This window comes from Schistocerca nitens, chromosome 1 (genome assembly GCF_023898315.1).
Source record: "Schistocerca nitens isolate TAMUIC-IGC-003100 chromosome 1, iqSchNite1.1, whole genome shotgun sequence".
NCBI classification, from domain to species: domain Eukaryota; kingdom Metazoa; phylum Arthropoda; class Insecta; order Orthoptera; family Acrididae; genus Schistocerca; species Schistocerca nitens.
In genome coordinates, this window is record NC_064614.1 from 360,409,387 (window position 1) to 360,432,823 (window position 23,437).

General features: G+C 48.4%; 1 protein-coding gene across 1 annotated transcript in view; it reads right to left on the bottom strand.

The window, feature by feature from the left end:
* Window positions 1–19,972, bottom strand: part of LOC126248880 (bromodomain-containing protein 4) — a 32,178-nt gene extending 12,206 nt beyond the window's left edge. The window contains exon 1 of the mRNA XM_049950334.1: window positions 16,294–19,972. Within this exon, the coding sequence (XP_049806291.1) occupies window positions 16,294–19,586 (3,293 nt within the window). The 5' untranslated portion in view covers window positions 19,587–19,972. The remainder of the gene's footprint in view (window positions 1–16,293) is intronic.
* Window positions 19,973–23,437: the final 3,465 nt, after the last annotated feature.

The following is a 23,437-nucleotide window of genomic DNA, read 5'->3' on the forward strand; positions in this document are numbered from 1 at the left end:
ACCGTATGTGCAGTTGACGGACTTTGAGCGAGGGCGTATAGTGGGCATGCGGGAGGCCGGGTGGACGTACCGCCGAATTGCTCAACACGTGGGGCGTGAGGTCTCCACAGTACATCGATGTTGTCGCCAGTGGTCGGCGGAAGGTGCACGTGCCCGTCGACCTTGGACCGGACCGCAGCGACGCACGGATGCACGCCAAGACCGTAGGATATTACGCAGTGCCGTAGGGGACCGCACCGCCACTTCCCAGCAAATTAGGGACACTGTTGCTCCTGGGGTATCGGCGAGGACCATTCGCAACCGTCTCCATGAAGCTGGGCTACGGTCCCGCACACCGTTAGGCCGTCTTCCGCTCACGCCCCAACATCGTGCAGCCCGCCTCCAGTGGTGTCGCGACAGGCGTGAATGGAGGGACGAATGGAGACGTGTCGTCTTCAGCGATGAGAGTCGCTTCTGCCTTGGTGCCAATGATGGTCGTATGCGTGTTTGGCGCCGTGCAGGTGAGCGCCACAATCAGGACTGCATACGACCGAGGCACACAGGGCCAACACCCGGCATCATGGTGTGGGGAGCGATCTCCTACACTGGCCGTACACCACTGGTGATCGTCGAGGGGACACTGAATAGTGCACGGTACATCCAAACCGTCATCGAACCCATCATTCTACCATTCCTAGACTGGCAAGGGAACTTGCTGTTCCAACAGGACAATGCACGTCCGCATGTATCCCGTGCCACCCAACGTGCTCTAGAAGGTGTAAGTCAACTACCCTGGCCAGCAAGATCTCCGGATCTGTCCCCCATTGAGCATGTTTGGGACTGGATGAAGCGTCGTCTCACGCGGTCTGCACGTCCAGCACGAACGCTGGTCCAACTGAGGCGCCAGGTGGAAATGGCATGGCAAGCCGTTCCACAGGACTACATCCAGCATCTCTACGATCGTCTCCATGGGAGAATAGCAGCCTGCATTGCTGCGAAAGGTGGATATACACTGTACTAGTGCCGACATTGTGCATGCTCTGTTGCCTGTGTCTATGTGCCTGTGGTTCTGTCAGTGTGATCGTGTGATGTATCTGACCCCAGGAATGTGTCAATAAAGTTTCCCCTTCCTGGGACAATGAATTCACGGTGTTCTTATTTCAATTTCCAGGAGTGTAGTTCGGAAGCTGTGGACTGAAATCGCAGGTTTCTTCGGGACCACAAATAGATAAAATCCTTATCGGAAGTTTTAGGCATAAATTGTAACCTCAAAAAATAATTTATTCAAGTTAGAACGGTGGCTTATCATACGCTTATAGTTCCTGTAGTGGATCTCTTTTTGACTTGTGGCAGATGGGCATTAGCCGTCCACAAATTATTATTACTGTTTACCGGCGTTTTTATGCTAGTATGATGGCGTTTCTCTTACGTGAACTGGTTTGCGAATAAGGTATATGTGTTTCCATTTGTTCGAGATTTAGGTGTTCAGAGCATCTTACTCTAAACTTTATGCTTGTATTTCACATGTATGGTGAACGATTGTCGTTGAAGGTTAATTAATGTATGGCTGTACAACTTCGAATAAATACAACAAAACAGTGCCTGCAGTCTTGCTTTTCAAGGTCACCAGAAATCATCTCAAGTATGTAATAGAATGACTGTTCCTTCATCACAGATATTTATAAAACTTATCTGGTTATTATAATAATATAACACAGAGTGCACAGTACTCGCCACGTTCTTTTCAAAACAGATATAGCTCATTCACATGCTTCTGGCGTCTTTTTAAGAGCACAAACCGAATTGCAGCACTCCTCTGCAAATACAGAGGCGTCGTTGTACCCGTCTCTCTCTAGGAGGTTAAAGTCTAACCCACTCCATACATAGAATAGATTCTAGGCTAGCCTCTTTGGCCCAGCCAAAAACTAACGGAGGTGATCAGACACTCAGTGACCAAGAGGTGGACCGATGTTATCGGTCGACTTCTGGAGACGGCGTCTATTGTCGGTGCCACTGAGAACACAGCCTTATCTGGGAGTAGGCTCCCCTCCCGGTAATACAATATCTCCCCCCCCCCTCCTTTTATACTGACAGATCCGTCTCTCCTGGCATCTAGTAGTCAATTCCGCATTACATTGGATCTCTGGATACTCCTAATGTGATAATGTAAGTTGGTTGACTCGCCGAGTATAAATGTGCACGTAGAGTCAAGCATACGAATAGATTACTTCTAGCTGCCGTCTGAATCCGCGCTTTTTCCGGTGGAAACATCGCAGCACTTCACGAAAGTTCCGCAGCGCCGTTTTCCCTTTGGAGAAGGGCGACCGCCCGCTTCTCTGCGCGTCTAGGCGCTGCAGCAGTGCCTGCCGGCTGAGCGTAATCCGCGTGAAGCTCCAACTGCGCTAATGCTATTACAGGGGAAAACTCGGAGCCTGCAGCAGCGCAGATAAATAGGATTAACACGGCGAGGGTGTCATGGTCGGTGCACTCGACAGCGGCGCCACCGTCAACACGGTACGTAAGCCCGAAGCTGCTGCAGCGAAACCGTGGCTGGAATTCCGAGGCATTGTCGGAAAGCTGTCTGCTGCCGCAGAATCCTGATAACACGTGTACGGCTTCTGTCGGACTCCGTTCGCATACGAAATAAGACGGAACGCCAGGGAACTACAACAAAACACCTGCCTTTATTACAAACACTGGTTGTAAATGTATAAAGGCGCAAACTAGATCAGGCTGTGTTATTTGACGGACCTTTTATGGTCGGACGGCGTCCTTATACAGTTCACAGCTTGAAGCTAAATCTGCGAAAATGTAAATCATACTATCCGATCAGTAATCCGGACACCCCTATGTGATGCTGAATTGACCAGAAGACGACACGGGAGGCGCGGCCGATAATATAAATGGAGGCGGGTAGTATTTTGTTGTCAGGAGAGAAGCAGGAACTGCAGAATGGGTCGTTCGAAGGAGAACATGCCACTGGATGTCACATGAGAAGCAAATCCGTCAGAGACATTTCAACCCTCCTAAAGCTGCTCAAATTTGCTGTCGGTGACGTGTTTGTGAAGTGAAAACACGAAGGAATAACCACAGCTAAACCACGAGGCAGATCACATGTATTGGCGGACAGGATTGTCGGTCGTTACAGAGGGTGGTTGTAAAAATTCGCGGAAGTCACTCGTAAGTTCTAAAGTGCTACCACCAGACCCGCAAGGAGTTTAAAAGAACGAGGTAAAATGGTCGAGTAGCTCTTCATAAGCCACACGTTTCTGAATTCAGTGCAAAGCTGTGCTTCAGGTGGCGTAAAGACTGACGCCACTGGACAGTGGACTGCTGCAAACGAGTGATTTGGAGTGATGAATCACGCTGTGTTCAACGGGATTTCGACGGAACGGTTTGGGTTTGCCGAATGCCTGGAGAACGTGACCTACCACCATGGTAGTGGCACCAGTGAAATACGGAGGATGGTGTTGCGGTATGGGGTGTTTTTCGTGGTTAGGGCGTTATCCCCTTGTTGTATTTAAAGAAACGGTAAGTGCGGAAGGATATTTTACAGCACTATGTACTACGCACAGTATAGGAACATGTCGGAGACGATGGCAGTGCATTCTGTCATAAAGCAGCACCTGTGAAGCAATGGATTGTGGACAGTAACATTCATAGCCTATCCAGGGTCCCGACTTCAAATCAATGGAATATTTTTTACATGAGTTAGAATGCCGATTTCTCTCCAGACCCCAGCGCCAACGTCACTGACTTCCTATTTTCGGCTGTTGAGGAAGAATGGGCTGCCAGTCCTTGACAGGCATTCAGACTGCCAACTGAAGTGTCCCCAGCAGAGTTTAAGCCGTCATCGTGGCGAAGGGTGGACACACACCATATGAATGTCCACTAATAGGTGTCGAATACTTTTGTCCAAATAGTGGTCTCAGACCCTTACCAGTGTATCATGTATATTCTCTATAAATACGTACCACTTTCCATAAAATTCTTCTTTGTTCTAGTTAGCGTCTGTTGTAAAATGATGTATCATCTTTAGGCTCAGTATTGCAAATGGCGTTTATCAGTGTATTACCCTTGCATAAGCTGAGGGAGACCACTTTCCATAATGGCCGAAACCTCGATAAATGATTTTACAACAACTTTGCGGATATTGACTCCGGCCGCAAAAGCCTACAAACTTACAAACATACGAGTATTTCTCCGTTGTACTGTCATATTTAATCTGTGCGGCTTGCGTGGCTCATGGTTTAAAGTCAGACTACTAAGGATCCGTGGCCAATCCGAAGCTTTTTATGATACTTATCTCATCGTTAATGTGAAAAACGCCGAGTTGCGCTGTGGTTCGAAACTTACGTTAAACTCTAGATCCTCCTGTAACTGGCTGGGTAACTCATTTCAATGATCGGGAGAAAGCAACTGTACACCACTTCCAATAGAATCATGCCTAATAAAGCACTGCAGTGTTCAGACCAGCCTTCCGGTTGATAACAGCTTCTTGACTTTTTATTTAAAATATCGCTGCCATACTAGCCTTCATCTCTCAAGGATGTGAGGAGTCGTCGGAAAGAAACGCGTAACTCGGATTCCACGTGGAACTGTAGGTTTCCTTTCCCTGCCTGGATAATTGGAGTGCGTTAGGGACACATAAGTCGCCGAGGTTGCGTCCAAAAGAAAGATTTCCACCAGGCCATTGAGCTACTTGAAGTATTATTACATCATGATGAAGAATGATTTATTATAGGTATAGTCGTTGATAAAGCAAGTGACATACATGACTTCGAGTCACTGGTAGGATGCGGGGAAATTGTAGCTTGACTACAAAAGCGATTTCTTACAAAGTGAGTGTACGATCTATTCTGGAATAGTGTTTGTGAGAGACAGAAGATGAGGCTCTTTGAGCATACATATGAACTGACGAATGGAGAGCATTTACATGCATCAGCTTGTTTCTTATGCAATGCTCCATTACGGATTGTAGAAACAGACTAGCTATAGTTTGCACAACATTTGAGCAGTTCTGGTTTTCATGAGTTCCAGTGATGCATCTTCACTTAGTTCGGTCATGCCACAAAGGGGAAAACCCAGGCAATAGTATGCGTCAACGTCCTTGCGTCCTGTTTGTACATAGAATAAACGTAGCATTCCTTAAAAATATATTTCACTGCAGTATTAAAGGAGTTGACAACAACCTTCTCAAAGATAGAACAATACGATTCTGCTCAGCGCTTGAAATCTGAAGGACAGTGATTCAGGTTCTGATCTGATTACTTTAAATTTGAGGGCGCTTCGTTTGCCTGCGTTATTCCAGATGGACGCAGTAAAGGTTTACTATCAAATACCACATATGTGTATAGAGTTTAGAGTAAGCTAGCGAAAAGGTCCCTCCCTGATAATTTCTATATCGATGCGTCATCTAATATCATGCAATCATTTCTCTCTGGAATATTTGTTTGTTCTGGTGACTTTGTGCACGGTTAATGGAAGCAGTCACTCACATCTTCACAAGCTAATGACTAAAACTGTGCCTACCACAGCTATGCAAAGGCCGCATGTCTTTCATTCGTCGTGCACGCTCTACAATCCAAATACAGGTGACAATCTGATCTCTCAGTCCTGTATGACGCACACGATACTTTCGTTTCACTTGACATGCTTAGTAAACGGATGTTCGAACCAAGGTTGAGAAATTTTTTTTCCTATTACTCCGCAGTTATTACTTATTACTTTTGTGGTATTTATTCTTCTCCATAAGTTCTTATCTCACATGGAATAAAACGATGGTGAAGACTATATCTCACTTTGAAGGGTCATTACAAGATCGTGTCATACGGTTCATATGTCAACAATATGCGCAAATTTAGGTCGTCCATCATTCTGCCACTAACAAGAAAACAGAAAATACCCTTAATTTCTCTGAAGTTACGTATTCGCGACATCTGTCGGTTGGAACAGTGACCAACACAATCCGAAAAAATTTACTTGATGTAGTCTATAGTAGCACATTTATTTAGTCTTCTCATTACATGTTTCCGTTCCAAGTAACATCATCAGGCTACATCCTAGCGCTCAGTCGACAAACTAGCTTATCCGAGTAGGTGCGTCAAAACAAAAGTGCGACTACAGACTAAAGCAAACATTTTTTTCTTTAAAATTGTTCATCACGAAGCTTATGTTCTGCTCTGTCGTACTACGCCAGAATGTCAAACCGACAGAAAGCTGTTTCTCTTCACAGTGATACTTATTTCTACGACTGCAGTTTTTCAGTTGCATTCATCGCTGTAATGAGGAGTCCACACTTAATCACTGTGGGACGTTTTACTTCTCTAACAGCGGTGGCTTTTATGCGCTGAAGTTGAATTACATATGGCGACGCCATACAGTAGCAAAATGGTTCAAAATGCTCTGAGAACTATGGGACTTAACATCTAAGGTCATCAGTCCACTAGAACTTAGAACTACTTAAACCTAACTAACCTAAGGACAGCACACAACACCCAGTCATCACGAGGCAGAGAAAATCCCTGACCCCGCCGGGAATCGAACCCGGGAACCCGGGCGTGGGAAGCGAGAACGCTACCGCACGACCACGAGCTGCGGACTACAGTAGCATCGAGCGGGTCTGTCGAGCAGGTTACATAAGTGGAAATACAACAAAGCACAAATCACAGATCGTGCTCACTTCACCGAATGATATATGAAGCGTGTCGTTTTTAGGCTTTTACAGATCTCAAATATTATCCCGTCCTCCCAACTCCAAGTGGTGTTTGCTCTGTGCATTAGCAGCGATGTACTGCGCCACGAGAGCCTTATCTCCCCTCTGGCACTTCTCTCTCTCTGCCCCCCCCCCCCCCCCGCGATAAGCTTTCCGATAAATCGTCCGGTATGATCTAAGCAAAGAACTTCATCCGTCGGAGAGATTCTCCGCAACTCTGGTGCACAATGAAAAGAAACTGCGCTTCTCAACACTGTGATCAGAGATGTGCATTTTTTGCACCTGATTATTAGTAAAACTCCTGAATCATATAAAGAATGGCAGCTTCCGAACTCTTGAATGAATACGTTCTGTAAAGAATCTGCCTTTTCGGAGGCCGTGTGGGGATTCGTGAACGAAAACAGTTAAGCTTAATACTGGCAATATTCGTAAACTATTGCAGTGTGAATGCTGTGACATTTAATACAACCGAACTTCATTTGTATTTTAGGAGAGGAAAAAGCATCTGACCCTAATGGTAAACAAGTCGATAACGCGCCACTATGATTTTTTTCGACTGTGATTCAAGAGTTCAAATGACATATTAACAGATTAGACATTAGCTTTGTTTGAGTGTAATATCTATAATACTGAAAAACAAAGATTCAAATTAACACATCCCAAGACACATGACGAACGAAGAAAAGTTGTTCAACAAGCACAAAACTTTTTCCGCTTAGTATTGATCTGCATTTTGCCTAAATTATGGGTCTATCAATTTTCTATGAGTAAAATACGGAATTATTACAGAGCAACAGGGCACTTGAAGCTGTGTTAGTTTCCGAAAAACTGAACTTCGAAATAGTTATTAAGATTTGTAGCAGTGAGCGTGTTACTAAACGCGAACGCGTTACCGCAATGTCCGGTCTGTAACAGGAGCTTCGAAAAGCATTAACAATATTCTTTTGTATCAATAGTGTCATTTGATTTGTAAATTCACAATTAGCGAACTATTACAGATCGGAGAGAACAGGTTCTGGCATACCGGCCTCCCACTCGACATAAGCGTTGTGCAGGTGGCGTGTATACCAGGGGCAGATCATCTCGACACGCTAAAGACTCGTTCCACAGCGTTACATTTCAGCGCTAGGCAAGAGGTTCGCAATAGTTTGGTTCAGAATTGCCTCTTTTTATAGTGTATTACGGGTAGAATCATAGCTGCAGGCTGGGTTGATCAGTCACTACTTCATACAACTTCACTGGTTTGTGACTTGATCACTAAAGACCTAAGTTCGTGACAGAGGACTTCGGCAATTCGTAATACCGGTGGTTTAGCAAGATCAGCCAACGGAAGATTAATTTTAGCAACTGACAAATGATTTCACAATATTAGTGACTTACGATTGCGTACATCTGTTAACCAGCATCCGTCCTACAACAGTTTGTCAGACGGTATTGGGTAGTACGGTTCAGATGTATGTCTATGCCTGTAATTACGCAAGAAGTTAACGTCAGCTGCTACAACATTTAAAAAATAAACTGTGTTACAGGAAGGTTCTTTAGCGACGTTTTCTATGAGATATTCGAAGCCCTTTATAGAAGATTAACCACATTTGAAAAGCTGACAAATGCATTGTAATTGAACTAGTAACTTTATTGTACGAGGCCTGTTCAGAAAGTAAGCTCCGATTGATTGCCAAATTGAAACCACAGTGAACATCAGAAATGTTTTACTTGTAACAATTAGCTACACCTTTCAGCTACTTCTCTACGTAGTCGCCGTTCTGACTTAGACTTTTGTCATAGCGTTGTACCAACTTTTCAATAGCCTCATCATAGAAGGCAGCCGCCAGTGCTTTCCGCCAATTCTCCACGCTGGCCTACACCTCGTTGTCTGTGTCAAAATGTTGTCTTCAAAGACAGCGGTTCATGTGACCAGAGATGAAACCCAGGGGGAGACAATTGCGGACTGTATTGTGGGTAATCTCACATTTCCATTTGAAAACGATGCAGGAGCATCTTCATTGCCCCTGCAGAATGCGGCTGAGAATTGTCTTGAAGAAGAAACAGCACGACAGTTATGTAATGTTAGCTGCATAGCTTGAGGCGAAATTTCTCACCAGGCCCTCGTACTTGGCGGCAGACACTATTTTCTAGACATCTTTACGCACTCACTGCGAGCTCAGAAATGAGAAGAGCGACGTGATGCTAACTGGGATTATACTAGAGACACTACCCAACACATCTGTGCAAAGCTTTATCGGATTTTCGTAGTCGTTTCCATTTCGCGACCGATCGGAGCTTACTTTCTGAACGCCCCTCGTATTAAGCGATACTTCAAGTCTTGGAACTGTAAATACGACGGGATTTCCTCCTTTCTATAGGACAAAAATACAGTACGCACCCATGACTCCACAGCACAAAATTAAGATCTGCCTTTACCCAGGCCATGGAAGGCACTTTTCAGTTCCGTTGCTATTCGCGATGAGCGAGAGGTTCTACGAGGACGTGTTGAAAATCAATACTAGTGAATTTTTTTGTGAAAACTCCTAAAGCTTTTAAAATAATTTCTACATTTTTGCAGCCCTCTGCCGCAAGATGGCTCCGAAATGTAGCGTGTAAAACGGTGAGTAATGTAACTATGTCGGTGGATGAGAAACAGTGCTGTAATCGCATTTAGAATTCGATGAATTCGTCCACACATGGAGCACAGTCTCCTTCACCATGACAATGCAAACCGCACACGAGTGCTGTGTGTGACATCAGCAACAATCACTGTCCATACAGTGCCGAATTGACCTCAACCGATTTTCATATGTTTGCAAAACTTAAAGAACACCTTCGAGGACTTAACTTTGATAGTGAAGAAGCGGTGAAAACAGAGATGAGCTTGGGGCTTCGCCAACGAAGACAAACATTCTACTGTGACGGTATCAACAAACTGCTCTCCCGTTGCGAGAAATGTGCTAGTCGCCATGGTGCCTACGTTGAGAAATAAATATGCAGATGTGAAGAATGAAGTCTGTTTTATTTTAAGGCTTTAAGAGTTGTACATAAAAAATTCGGAGGCATTACTTTTCAACGCGCCCTAGGGTTTCGTTGACGGCTCCACGTTGTGAATCGTGAAAAAGAAAATGCTTGGCAGCTCATCTGCTGGTCAAAACTGCTACTGCTTCGCACTGCCACTAGTACACTGTGGTTGAAGGCATCACGAAACAGGAAGCAGAAAAGTGAAATGTGCTACATTCGAGAAACAGCAGTAGAAGCTGACTTCAACTTTTTTAAGACAGTAAACTGGATGATATCTATTTCTATTTTAAATACCGCTGGTACTCTCACAGGCACGCGAGATTACACGAAGGGCTAATAAATATTTCATGCGAAGGCATATATTAAACCATATAAGTAATGGTACCTGGTCAGACAATCATGGAAGCTTACACGGTGTTACCTCAACAGTTGCTGGAGCGGTTGAATTGAGTATTAGCATCGATGAAAAAGAAAGGAATCAGAAAAATTCTTATGCACAGTTCTGAATATTTGATTCTTCTTATTTACAAACCTGTTATCACATCAGATGCGATCATATCTTGTATTATTATCTAGCAGTGCCTTCCACAGTCTCGTAACAGGTCGATAATTTTGACATTAACAACTCGTACAACGCAACGCTACTATTTTCAAACTTGCTTGCCACCATAAATGCTTCCCGTTACTGGAAGTAAGCAGGACAATAATTGCCAAACACATCTATCAACCCAGTACTCCTATTGAAGGTGTATATCATCATGAGTCCTTCGGTTGAGAATTTAGCAATTTTTTGATCTGTGATTTTGTTTCACAACGTCAGTTCACACTTGACTGGAAACTAATTCAGCGATCGATTCCGTAAAGTGAGATTTCATTTCGCATTTCCTTGCAGCTGACATGTTCTGTACTTCCAGCGCACGGCAGATCAAAAAGCAAGCAAGGTGGTGCAGTGGTAACTCGGAGGCCCTGCGTTCGGGAGGATGACAGTTCAGTTCCCTGGTTCGCCATCCAAATTTAGATTTTCCATAGTTTCCCTAACTTGCTTACGGCAAACGCAGGGATTGTTGCACTGAAAATGGCGCAGCCGATTTCCTTACTCGTAGAAGGAACATTGTGCTCCGGCTCTAACGACATCAGCCGGCCGTTGTCGCCGAGCGGTTCTAGGCACATCAGTCCGGAACCGCGCTGCTGCTACGGTCGCAGGTTCGAATCCTGCCTCGGGCATGGATTTGTGTTATGTCCTTAGGTTAGTTAGGTTTATGTATTTCTAAGTTCTAGGGGACTGATGACCTCAGATGTTAAGTGCCATAGTGCTTAGGACCATTTTTTTCTAATGACATCGTCCGCGGGAGTTCAAACCTAGTTTTCTTTCCTTTCTTCAGTAGACCAGAGCGTAACTCTTGTTTTAGCCTATTCTCGTTATGTACACTATCTGATCAAAAGTATGCGGATTCCTGTTAGTCGACCTCAATACAGGTTGTGTCAACCCTTCGGACTTATGACGGCATGAACTCTGCCGCTGGACACGTTCAATGAAGTTTCTGAAAGTGGAGGAATGGCAGTCTATTCTTCCTCAAGAGGTAAAACTGAAGAAGACAGCAATGTTGGACGTTGGGACCTGGAGCGAAGTCGACATTCTAACTCATACCAAAGGTGTTCGGCTGGGTTCAGGTAGGAACTCTGGGCAGAACTTTCGATTTCAGGAATGTTATTGTCGACAGTACTCTGCCTCACTGATGCTGCTTTACGAAAAGTGCAGTGTGATGCTAATACAAAAGAACCATCGTCTCCGAACTATTTCCCTAATATGACGCAGTACACAATGCTATAAAATGTGTTCATATCGTTCCACATCTGGAGTTTTCTTAAGTTCAACAAAGGGATCACGCTCTAACCACGAAAGAATCCGCCAAGCCGCAACAGCGCCTCCTCCGCAGTTCACTGTTGACGCTACACAAGATGGCAGGTAACGTTCTCCAAGTATTCACCGAACGTAATCCCTTCCGTCGGATTGCCACAGGGTATAGCATGGTTCATCATTCCAAATCACTAGTTTCCAGTCACCCATTGTCCTGTGGCGTCGCCCTTTACACCAAATCAATCGTCGCTTGGCATGGGCTGCAGAAATGCGTGGCTTATGAATGTTCGACCGTCGTATCCTATATCCATTATCAATAAAATAACAGCTAAGCATTGCGAATTCTAAAGTAAATGTAGTGCAAGGTGCTGGCAATCTAGCAAGGGAGCACTCAGACGTGGATGAATACCTAACGTTAATGCATAGGTTTTGCAATACCATTTCTCTACTGCCAACTATAATCTATTTTGCGATTTTGCTGTGACTGGCGGTCAACAGCTCGAAGAAACCATTCGGTGGTATTCACGCCCATTCAGAATCGGTTATGGCACTAACAAATCTCTCCTCTATCCTATCATCTTCTCATATTCTTTTTAAAACAATAAAATTTTATTTTTATTTCAAACTCAAATTACTTTCAAAGTATTTATTCCGTGTCAAACAATGCAGATAAAAAACTACAAAAAAGATAGAAAACGAAAGACGACTTGTTTTAAAATGCCACGGAACAAGCCTCTAAATTTCCAATAAGTAAATAAACATAATTAAATATTATATCACATTTTTAAACTGACTACACACAGCAACTATGCTAGCTGGATTATGGGTACTCCGGAGCTCACGAATCATTCCATGCACTATTCATCTACATCTACATCTACGTGGTTACTCTGCAACTGACAATTAAGTGCCTGGCAGAGGGTTTATCAAACCAGTCTTCAAGCTATTTCTATACCGTTACACTCTCGAGCAGTGCGCGGGAAAAACGAGCACTTAAATCTTTCTGTGCGAGCTCTGATTTCTCTTATTTTATTATGATGATCGTTCCTTCATATGTAGGTGGACCGCCGGCCGAAGTGGCCGTGCGGTTAAAGGCGCTGCAGTCTGGAACCGCAAGACCGCTACGGTCGCAGGTTCGAATCCTGCCTCGGGCATGGATGTTTGTGCTGTCCTTAGGTTAGTTAGGTTTAAGTAGTTCTAAGTTCTAGGGGACTTATGACCACAGCAGTTGAGTCCCATAGTGCTCAGAGCCATTTGAACCATTTTGTAGGTGGACCCCAACAAAATATTTTCCTATTTTCACAATCTGAAGAGGAAATTGGCGATTGAAAGTTCAAGAAAAGATCCTGACGCAACGAAAAACGTGTTTCTTTTATTGATTTCCACCCCGATTCACGTATCATATCTGTGGCGCTCTCTCCTCTAATTCGCGATAATACGAAATGAGCTGCCCTTCTTTGAACTTTTTCAATGTCTTCCGTCGACCTTATCTGATGAGGATCCCACACCGCACAGCAGTACTCCACAAGAGGACGTATAGGCGTAGTGTGGGCAGTCTCTTCAGTGTTTCTTAGTGTTCTGCCGATAAATCGTTGTTTTTGGTTGCTTTATTCACAACATTATCTATATGATCGTTCCAGCTTACGTTATTAGCAATTGTAATCCGTAAGTATTTAGGCGAATTTACAGCCTTTCAATGTGTGTGATTTAATGTCTAAAAGAAATTTAGCGGATCCTTTCGATACTTATCTGGATGACGTCACACTTCTCATTATTTACAGTAAATTACCACTTTTCGCACCATACAGAAAACTTATCCAAATCGTTTTACAATTTGTTTTGATCAACAGATGACTTTACAGGCCTGTAATGACAGATGACAGTATCATCTGCAAACAATCTAAGAGTGCTACTCAGGTTGCAGACTTCATGTGATTTTTTTACAACCATCCTTTGGAATGCTCACGTCACCAAAAGTTGAGTTGAGCAGCTTTAGAAGGTTTGAACTGTTCCTAATGGATATGTTACTCAGTGACGCCCTTTCTTTTACCATGGTAGAGCATTCGTGCGGAAATATGTATGCGTCTACTAACATTTAGGAGTGAGGTGTAACGGTAGCAACAGCATCTTTCTCAGTTTCGATAGCTGTCTGTTCGTCATCAGGCCTATCGAATATTTTCTGCTGTTGTCTGAACAGAATGCAGAGGAGGGCTAGAGCTAGCTAGCGAGTGTACGCTGGGCGCCGACTTGCAGTGGCTGCGGCTGCGTCAGCACTCAGCCGGTGCGCAGCGATGACGCAACTCGCAGGCGCGGCTCCACGCGCCAAGCCGCTGTGTTTACAAACATAGCGACCACGTGGTCGGCGAGGCCTTGGGATAGATGTCGCTGTCGGCGGCCGCGTGCCGCGCCAATCAATGAACCTCTCTCCCCGCTAGCGCGGCTTCGCTAACAACCAGCGTGCCTTTCTGCGTTCCGCTGTCGCTTCTGACTTCACTTACCGTGTTTATAACTGACAACCAGCACATCCTGAACCCGAGCCAGACTTCACAATAGAGAAGTGTATTGTCAGTACGGCGTAGTAACAATGCAGTCTGGGATCGCAGATGAACTGGTATTTAGATTGAAAATCAAAGACTGCCACACTCATTGGTGATGCGAACCTCCTTCGTTTCGTTCATGGTGTTGCCTCTGGCGATGAAACTCATTACTCCCCATTTCCTAACAGGTGACCGTCTGTAAGCTACACATGAGCGAAATGTAAGTGGCAAGAAAGCAGAATCTTGGGAGAAGAGACTTTCCTATCAAGATTAGCGGAATATTTTCTTCAGTTTGTTCTGCCTCTTAATTACAGGAATGTGGTGACCATTATTAGGCGTAGTATTCCTTCAGCAACTCGAGGGAGCAACGCTAACACGAGTGATTTCAGCTCGTTTGGACTTAAATCAATCATAGCGGAGCAAATGAACGTTCATTTGCTGTCAGAGATCTTACAAACTGACGTTCTTGTTCTGGCATCAGACATGAAGTCTAACACAAGAAAAAAGATCAAATATAAAATATTTCGGTGCGAAAACATGCAGTATGAAATGCAAACTGTTCAAGAGTCAATTGAGATGACGCCATTCATGAAAAAGGTGAAATAAACACTTCGGTTTTTATTGTTTTCTACGTGCCCTTTGTAGACTCGGATACACTCGGATAATGGAATAACACCTGTTTCAAGTACAAAAGACGCCTGAACAAACTTATAAGAGAAACGGGCTGAATATTTATCAGTTCACAGATTTTTTTAGATAGAATACGTTTTTAATGCGCAATGCTATTGCTAATTCCGTAAAAGCTTGATACTTTCACAATACTAAGCAACAAGGCTTGGCGAAGTATTTCATCCGCTGGCTATAGCATACTAAACAATCACTTTAAACGAATTTTGTGATTAAAAATTAAGAGGACACCTCATGTGATGCTTGATTTATTGCTAAGGTAAGTTTTCAACCAGTTACAAGGTATTATCATCAACTATCCAGCTGCTTTTATCTTAAATATCGACGATTAAAGTTAATTTCGAGAAACATGTTACAGTACTGTGCCACCGTTCAGACTGGACTCAACCGCACTTCTCCGAGCTACGAGAGTATGTAATGAAGGGTTATAGTTTTAGGGGCATCTTGTCTTTGTATTACGTGAATTGTATCTCATGAAAAACCAAAACAGTTTCAACCAAAATTGGTAACCTCATGCGACTTTCTACTTGGTTTACTGTTCGAGTAAACCACCCCTAGGAACTTTAGTGGTGGGGTGGGGGTGTGACTTGTAAAAATAATATAAAACGAATTATTTTAGTGTCAAATTTGCAATTTCTAGGAGTACTCTGAAACGCAGTGAAAAATCTCAACAGCCTCTGACATGAATATGACTTATTATCTGAGGGGAAAAAAGAAAATAAAATAGTTGGATTAGCACGCCACTAGTTCTCTCTTGGGGGATGGGGTGGAGGTCGGGAAGAGAAGGGAGTAACATTTTTCAGCCCGACTTAGTACAAATATTGCTTACTATTTACGAAAAGATAATGCGTGGGTAAGATACCTCCAGCAACTGTATTTGTGACCAGAGGAAGTCATCACATCAATCATAACTCACATACAATCATAACATTAACATTGTGTTAAAAGGGTGGAAACGAGGTGAAATATGAAAGTAATGGAAACGACCAATATTAGTGAGCAGCAGATTGTTTTAGGATTTCACAGGCTGAATGGGACCTTTTATTTATTCCGAAAGAAATTTCCGCTATTTGACTGTTAATTGTTCATTTATTGTACACAATCATGATTTCGTCTTTGTAGCCATTCTCGTGTGCATGTTGAAATGTTAAAATACCTGTAACCTGTTTTTCACATGTCTAAATTACATCTTACTGGACTTAAAGACCAATTGTCGTATGACACGTCAGAGACAGGAGAGAAATATTTAGCCGAAATAATGGTTGAGTATAATAAATGAACAATTAACAGTCAAATGGCGGAAATTTATTTTTTAAAAAATTATGTGACTGTCGTCCCCTATGAAGGAAAGTAAATAGGGATGAAAAGAAAATGATACGAAAAAATAATGGAAATTTATTGTTATTTTTGCGCTTTTGGTGTGGCGAGGTTGATGGGTGACAGTTACGATGACGTTTCTCCCGTTTTAGGACTGGGAGAGGAGAGCGCAGCGCTTTGCAGATACTGACCTTCCGAAAAGGGGGTGCCAGAGGTTCTGCGCGCCGGACACCTTGTCGGGGGTGGGAGGCGGCCCGGGGCTGACGGCCGTCGAGCTGACAATGGGCGCGCACTCTGGGGGCGGCTCCTTGAGGAGGCGCGGCGTGTGCAGTGGGTCCACCAGGTGCTGCGGCTGCTTCACTTTCAGCTTGGGCGTCGCCGACAGGTCGATGGGTCCCGCCCCCGGGGGCTGGGGAACCTTGAGCGCCACGGGCTCCGGCCGCCGCTGCCCCCCGCTGCTGCTGAGCAGGTTGAGAAGCGACTTGCACGTCACCGACGGGGGCCTGTTGGCCGCCGCGGCGGGCTGCGCAGGCGGGGGCGGAGGGGGCGGTGCCTGCGGAGCGGGGGCGGCGTGGTGGCGCTGCGGCCGCGACAGCGGGCTGGCGCGCGGCGAACGCTTCGCCGCCGACGGCGCCTTCGATTTCGTCGGTGCCACGTGCTGCTGTTGTTGCCAGAAGCTGGCGGCGATGGCTTCCAGCTGCGCCTTGTAATCGACGCCGGCGGTGGGTGACAGCAGGTACGGCGGAGGCGGAGGAACGGCCGCGGCGCCGCCACCGAAGCCGGTGGGAGGGAAGACGGCGTTGACCGCGGCGACGAACTCGGCGTAGTTGCCGCACAGAGCGGACGCCGCCTCCAGTTGCGTGAGGTAGGGCAGCCACATGACCTGCGTCAGCGACGCCGCCGTCGCCGCCTCCGCGGCCGCCACCTGCTGGCGCTGCTGCCACTCGGCGAAGGCGGCCAGCGTGGCGAAGTCCGGCACCGGCGCGGGGGCGGAGGCGGCGGGCGCGTCCTTGGCGTGCTGCTGCTGCTGCAGGGTGGCGTACAGCTGGCGCAGCGGCACCACCAACAAGTCCGGGTCGTGCACCAGCGCCGGACTCGACAGCGCCGCCGGCAGCCGCAGGTCGGGCCTGGACGCTAGCAGCCTCGGCGCTTCCGCGGCGGGCGCGGCGAGCAGCGCGGGCAGCCTGTCCCGCGGCACGACCAGAGGGTCCGGAAAGTCGCGTTCCAGTCTGCGCAACTGCGCCACCGGCTCCTCTGCCGTCAGCAGCTCCAGCAGCCGCGACCGGCCGCTCTGTTCCGCGGTGACGGCGGGCAGCGTGGGCGGCGGCGCCACTGGGGCCGCCTGGTGCCGGTGGTGCTGTTGGTGGTGATGGTGCTTCTGCGCGGGTGGTGGTGGTGGTGGCGGCGGCGCCGCCATGGGGTGTTGCACGGGCTGCTGGTGGCAGCCGCCGGCCAGGAGCGCGCGCAGCGTCAGGTCGTCCCTCTCGCGCTCCGCCTTCTCGTCGGAGGAGCAGCTCACGGTGGGGCTGCCGGCCGCCGCTGCCCGCGTGCCGAGGTCGATGGCTCCCGCGCCACCTCCGGCCGCGGGGGAGGTGCGCTCCGACGCTGGTTTCGCCTCAGTAGGCACCACTGCGGACACCTTCCTCGACAGCAGCGACTCTAGGAATGCTGACTTGGCCGCGGACCGAGGAGGTTGCTGGTGGGCCGGTTGCGCCTCCTGATACTGCTTCTCCACTTGCTGTACTCCGGCCCCGCACGACGGCGAGTATTTGGGTATCGTGATGGGCGGCGACCGGGACAGCATCAACCTTCTCGGCTTGCACTCCATTTCGTCTTCTTCTCGCTTCCGGAGTTTGGGCAGGCTGAGATCAGTGGGCAAAACTTCTTCCTCTTCCTCCTCCTCCTCTTCTTCTTGGCAAAGCTCGCCTTCTTCTTCACAACCCTCCACTATTTCGCCCTCGTCCAAATGCTGCACTTCTTCTTCTTCTTCTTCCTCCTCTTCTTCGCCTCCGTGAGTTTCTTCTTCCTGATGCATTTCTTGGTAGCATTCGGGATCACAAAACTCGTCCGCATCTTCCGCCTTCAACGAAGCCATCTCGTGATCGTCTTCCGGTTCCTCCATTTCGCAACACGTGTCACCTCCCTCGATGCCGGCGTCACTTTCTGCGACGTCCTCCTCGTACTCCATCTCTTCCTCGCAGTCGTATTCTGCGAGATGAGTACCCGTTTCGTCCTCTTCTTCCTCGTGCGCCCCTTCGTCTTCGTCCTCCAGCCTCCCCTCTTTGGTTTCCGCGCCAGACTCGGCGTCTTCGTCCTCGATCCTCTGCGAGATATCGATCCGCTCTTCGCGAGTAGCGAGACTCGCCACGGCTGGCGCCACAGTCGGGATGCGCGCGCTGCCACCTACCGGCGACAGCCGCGACTCGGTGGAGCTCCGCGACGACTCCCTGCGGCCGCTCCCCGAACTACTACTACCACTGCTACTGCTATGAGTCCTCGACAGCGGCGGCGACTGTGTTTTGCCGGCAGGGAGAGATTGTTTCTGCACTGCAGGGGGACTGAGGGCCGACGCTAACCTCTCGGTGTGAGGTATCGCCCGCCACCCGTGCGCCGTCTTAGTAATCCTAATGCGATTGCGCTTGTCGTAATCTTCACACAACACTTCCACAATGCGAGTGTCGTCCTGCTTGATCCACACAAAAATGGGGTTGACACGCGGGGTGGGTGTCGGGCTGGGTTCGCGCCTGTCGTCGGCGCCGCCCTCCGTCGTCCTGGCGGCGGCGTACAACGCGCTCCGCCTCTCCCGCTTGCGCTGGCGCCGCCGCTCGCGGCCGTGCGAGGAAGACGCCCCGGACGAAGACGTGGAGGCGGCGGAGGCGGACCTCCGGCGGCGGCGTTTGCGGGCCTTGCGGCCGTGGGGGGCGGCGGCGCAAGCGGCGGCGAAGAGCGCGCAGGCGGCAGCGGGCGGCGGCGGCGGCGGCGGCTCGGCCACCGCCTCCACGAGCTCGCGCAGCAGGCCGCTCACCTCGGTCTGGGCGCGCGTCGCGCTCACGCGGCCCTCGCAGCTGAGCGAGCGCAGCACGCCCCGCGGCAGCGGGTCTAGCACCACCGAGCACGCGCTCGCGCCCGGCCGCTCCTCCGGGTCGTCGTCCGCGTCGTCGACGTCGTCGTCCTCGTCCGCGCTGTCGCCTCCGAGCAGGCGCAGCAGCTTCTCGTCCTCAGAGCCGCCCGCGCAGCCGCTGCCGCGCACTGTTATCACACCCCCGTAGCGCGCGGCCGCCGCCTCGCCCTCCGCGTCGCTGTCGAGGTCGTGGTCCTGCTCAGCCACGACCAGGTCGTGCTCGGGCTCCGGCTCGGGCTCCTCCTTCACGTCCTCACTGTCCGCCACGAACTGGAAACCGAACTCCTCCGCGTGCCGGCTGAGCTCGGCCGCGGGATCCGCCGGCGGCGGGAACCACTGCTGCACGCCCAGCGTCGTGCTCATGACCGCGCACTCACAACACTCGCGCACACTCGCACACACACTGTCGGCACTGTCGCACTACTATCATCCGCACTCGCTCCACCGTCAAATCCCAGACGGGGTAGAGCAGTGGCGACGCAGCACATTTACGGGCACAAAGTACACTCTCCTGTGAGGATTCCGCCGGTATCACACGCGACTCGCGAAACGCTGCAACAGACGCACTGCAACCGCGGCCCGGCCTGCGTGGCCGGTCATCTCACTTACCGGAACGTCGACGTCCGCGAACGGGCGGCGAGTTTACAGTTGTCACACTCGCGGCACTGGCAAAGCACTGTGCCACACACACACAGAGCGCGCGCACGGCCTTTACACCAAGTCGGCTCGACTGTTGTTCGCGGTGTCGCTGCCTGGGAACGACTGCGGCTGTCGGCGCGCCTCGCGTTGCTGGCACGGCCCGACGGCGTACGGACGGAGCCGAGCGCGCACGGGTGCCGCCGAGCGCGCTACGAGCGGGGCACCGACGCCCGTGACGTCACGGAGTCGCAGGCCTATGAGCGCGTGAGGACTTTGCCCCCTCGTGCGGCGCTCTGGCGGGGGAGGGGGGAGGAGGCGTGGTGTAGCGCGGCCCCCACCACCCGGCCGCGTCACGTCGCTGGTGGCCTTGACTCGCACCCCCACTCCCGACTGCGGCAGCAACCCGGGCTCCTTTTTTTGGGTCCGGCGGGTGTGTGTGAGGCCCCGTGCGCGCACACAGGCCCGGCCGACACTGTATTTGTTCAAACAGGACTGCCAACGCAGCGGCGGCGACGGTGGCCTCGCTTTCTACGGGGCGCTGCGCTGCGCCGCGCTGGGGTGGGGCGCAGGTCATTATCTCGCCAGCCCGGCACGGGGACGAGTCCTGGCGTCGTCCTTTGTTAACGTCTCGTGCCGAGTGCTGCCCGTCTCGCCTGTGCTGCAGCGCAGCTAGTCAGTCACTTGTGCCCTTCTTTCGAGCAGACGTTCTCTCACACAAAGCCCAAAAACTGAAGAAGCGATAACATATCTAAGGTCCCATGACCAGCATAAAAAATAATTTTTTTTAAGTAACAAGGAGTTAAGCCGCTGTTACTCGAAGGAAGAATGACTGACTAGACCTCGGAAGGAGTAATACTGGACACTCGATGAGAGAGCGAATGAGTACACCTCGGAAGAGGACTAATCTTGTCGCTTAATATGTCGAATAGGTAGTTAGACGCAAAAAAGATACTGTGCGTGTCATAAACCGAACTCATCTGTTCGTCTCGTATTTCGCACTTAACTCCATGACTGAGCTGGGCTCTAAAGTGTTATATTAGGCGTGGTCCTATTAGAGATTACGTGTTTTGGCTTTCCTCTCGTCTGTGAATCTTATTATGCAGACTTATAACTGCAAAAGTTCATTGGGGGGGGGGGGGGGGGAGGCACTATTTCGGGCTGTATGACTTAATCGATCTACGTGAGACTCTACTCTGTACTTGCATTTGAATAGATCAGGGTAAGCCTCATACGACCGTCCTGTATCAGATATTTCCCCAGTACACTTCAGATCAATACGGGGATGGATCCGCCAACGAGACCACAACCTAATTCCTTCGATATTCTTCTCCCGTTTAGCTCGAATGACCTCGATGTCAAGAACTGTTAAAACATTACGAACTTTTGTTCATCGTCTGTGCACCCAAGTGTTCAATGCATTCACTGACTTGATACGAACACGACAGTACGTAAAGTTGGATTAAAGAAAACAATTATACGTCATATTTTCGCATTCACTTAGTCACTTCTAAGCTATCGCCTACAGTTTGCAACAAGGAAATAAAACCACATAACCTCTACATCTACGTGATTACTCTGCTATTCACAATAAAGTGCCTGGCACAGTTACGGTCAGTAGACGCACTAAACTTATGGAAGATTGAATAAGTCCTTAGTCCTAATCATTTTCACAATGCATCAGAAGACACACTCGTAGTGTAAGCAGTGAATTGATATTTGATAAGTTGTTTCAAAGCAGTTCCATCTTCTGCCAAAGCGTAAGGCTCGTCTCTTGGTACCGTCAACAATATTCATCGGATAGGACCGCCGGAAAACTGTAGCAGAGTATGAAAAGCACGATAACGCTCAAGCTCCATCTCTAATGATGTACATGTCGACGACAGGTTAAGATATTACACCGTTTTCTGCATTGCCGGTGTATCCAAGTGACTTCCCCAGTAGACAACATTCATGAATAGATACGGAGTTCGTTTCAAATGGTTCAAACGGCCCTAAGCACTATGGGGCTTAACAGCTGAGGTCATCAGTCCCCTAGACTTAGAACTATTAAACCTAACTAACCTAAGGACATCACACACATCCATGCCCGAGGCAGGATTCGAACCTGCGACCGTAGCAGCAGCGCGGTTTCGGACTGAAGCGCCCAGAACCGCTCGGTCAGAGCGGCCGGCTGAGTTCGTCTGACTACATCGTTCCTGGTTACCTACATCTACGTATGCAGGGTGATCCAGTAGGAATGTTCCATCTTTAGGGACATGACAGAAACGATCATGGGGAGCAAAAAAGTCTAGTCTCTAAAATGCGAGAGGTACGAGCACTTCTTCATCTTCGATACTGTGAATCAGGTCGCTTTTACTGCAAGCTCTCTGCTTTCCACATTTTGGGAGAAGGTATTGTGGACGAAAAGAAGACAAACTGTCCAGTAATGATGGGCTCTAAAATGCATACCCTAGAATCATGAGCACTTCTTCATCATCGCTACTGTGAAACACATCTGCCCTAGGATTACTTAAGGTATGCGTTTTAAAGCCCACGTTTATTAGGCAGTTTCTCTTGTTGTGGTCCATATTTCACCCAAACTATGGAAAGCAAAGAGCTTGGAGTAGAAGAGATTTGCTAAGCAGTTTCGAAGATGAAGAAGCGCTCATAGCTCTTAAAGTACACATTTTAAAGCCCATGTTTTCTAGCCTTTTTTGCTATGAGTGATTGATCCTGTCGTATCCCTGCATATTGACCATTGAATCTGGGACATCCCGCATGTTCCGCGAGCCACTGTGCAGTGCATGGCGGAGGGTACATCTACCAATATCATCACTTTTCTTTCCTATTCCACTCGCGTACTGAGCGAAACATAAACGATTGTGTACACAACTCCTTCGTGCCTCGTCTGTCTTGTCTTACTGTCACGATCCCTACTCTAGATAAGTAGCATGAATGCCGCTTTTTCGAACACCTATTCCCTAAACTTGCCAAACAACGTTTCTAGATAACTGCGCCGTCTTTCTTCCAAGGATTCCCATTTAAGTTCGCCGAGCAAAATGGTTCAAAAATGGCTCTGAGCACTATGGAACTTAACATCTGAGGTCATCAGTTCCCTAGAACTTAGAACTACTTAAACCTAACTAACCTAAGGACATCACACACATCCATGCCCGAGGCAGGATTCCAACCTGCGACTGGAGCGGCCGCGCGGCTCCAGACTGTAGCGCCTAGAACCGCTCGGCCACTCTGGCCGGCTTCGCCGAGCATTTCTGTTAACCTTTCGCATGGACTACACCGACAAATAACGATCCAGCACGGCGTCTGTGGAATCGTCTAATGTCTATTGTCATGCCTGCTTGATAAGGACTCCAAACTCTAGAACAACCCTCCAGATTCGGTCACGCTAGCGTCTTGCAGGCGCTGTCCTTTACAGATGCATCGCATTTCCCCACAACTCTTTGGACAAATCCATTCGCCACCACTAATACTGATTTTACACGATGGTTCCATTTCATATATCCTCTTAGCATTACCCCTAAATACTTATAAGCTGTGGCGTGTTCAAAACGTTCCCTACTAATCTCGTATTTCTC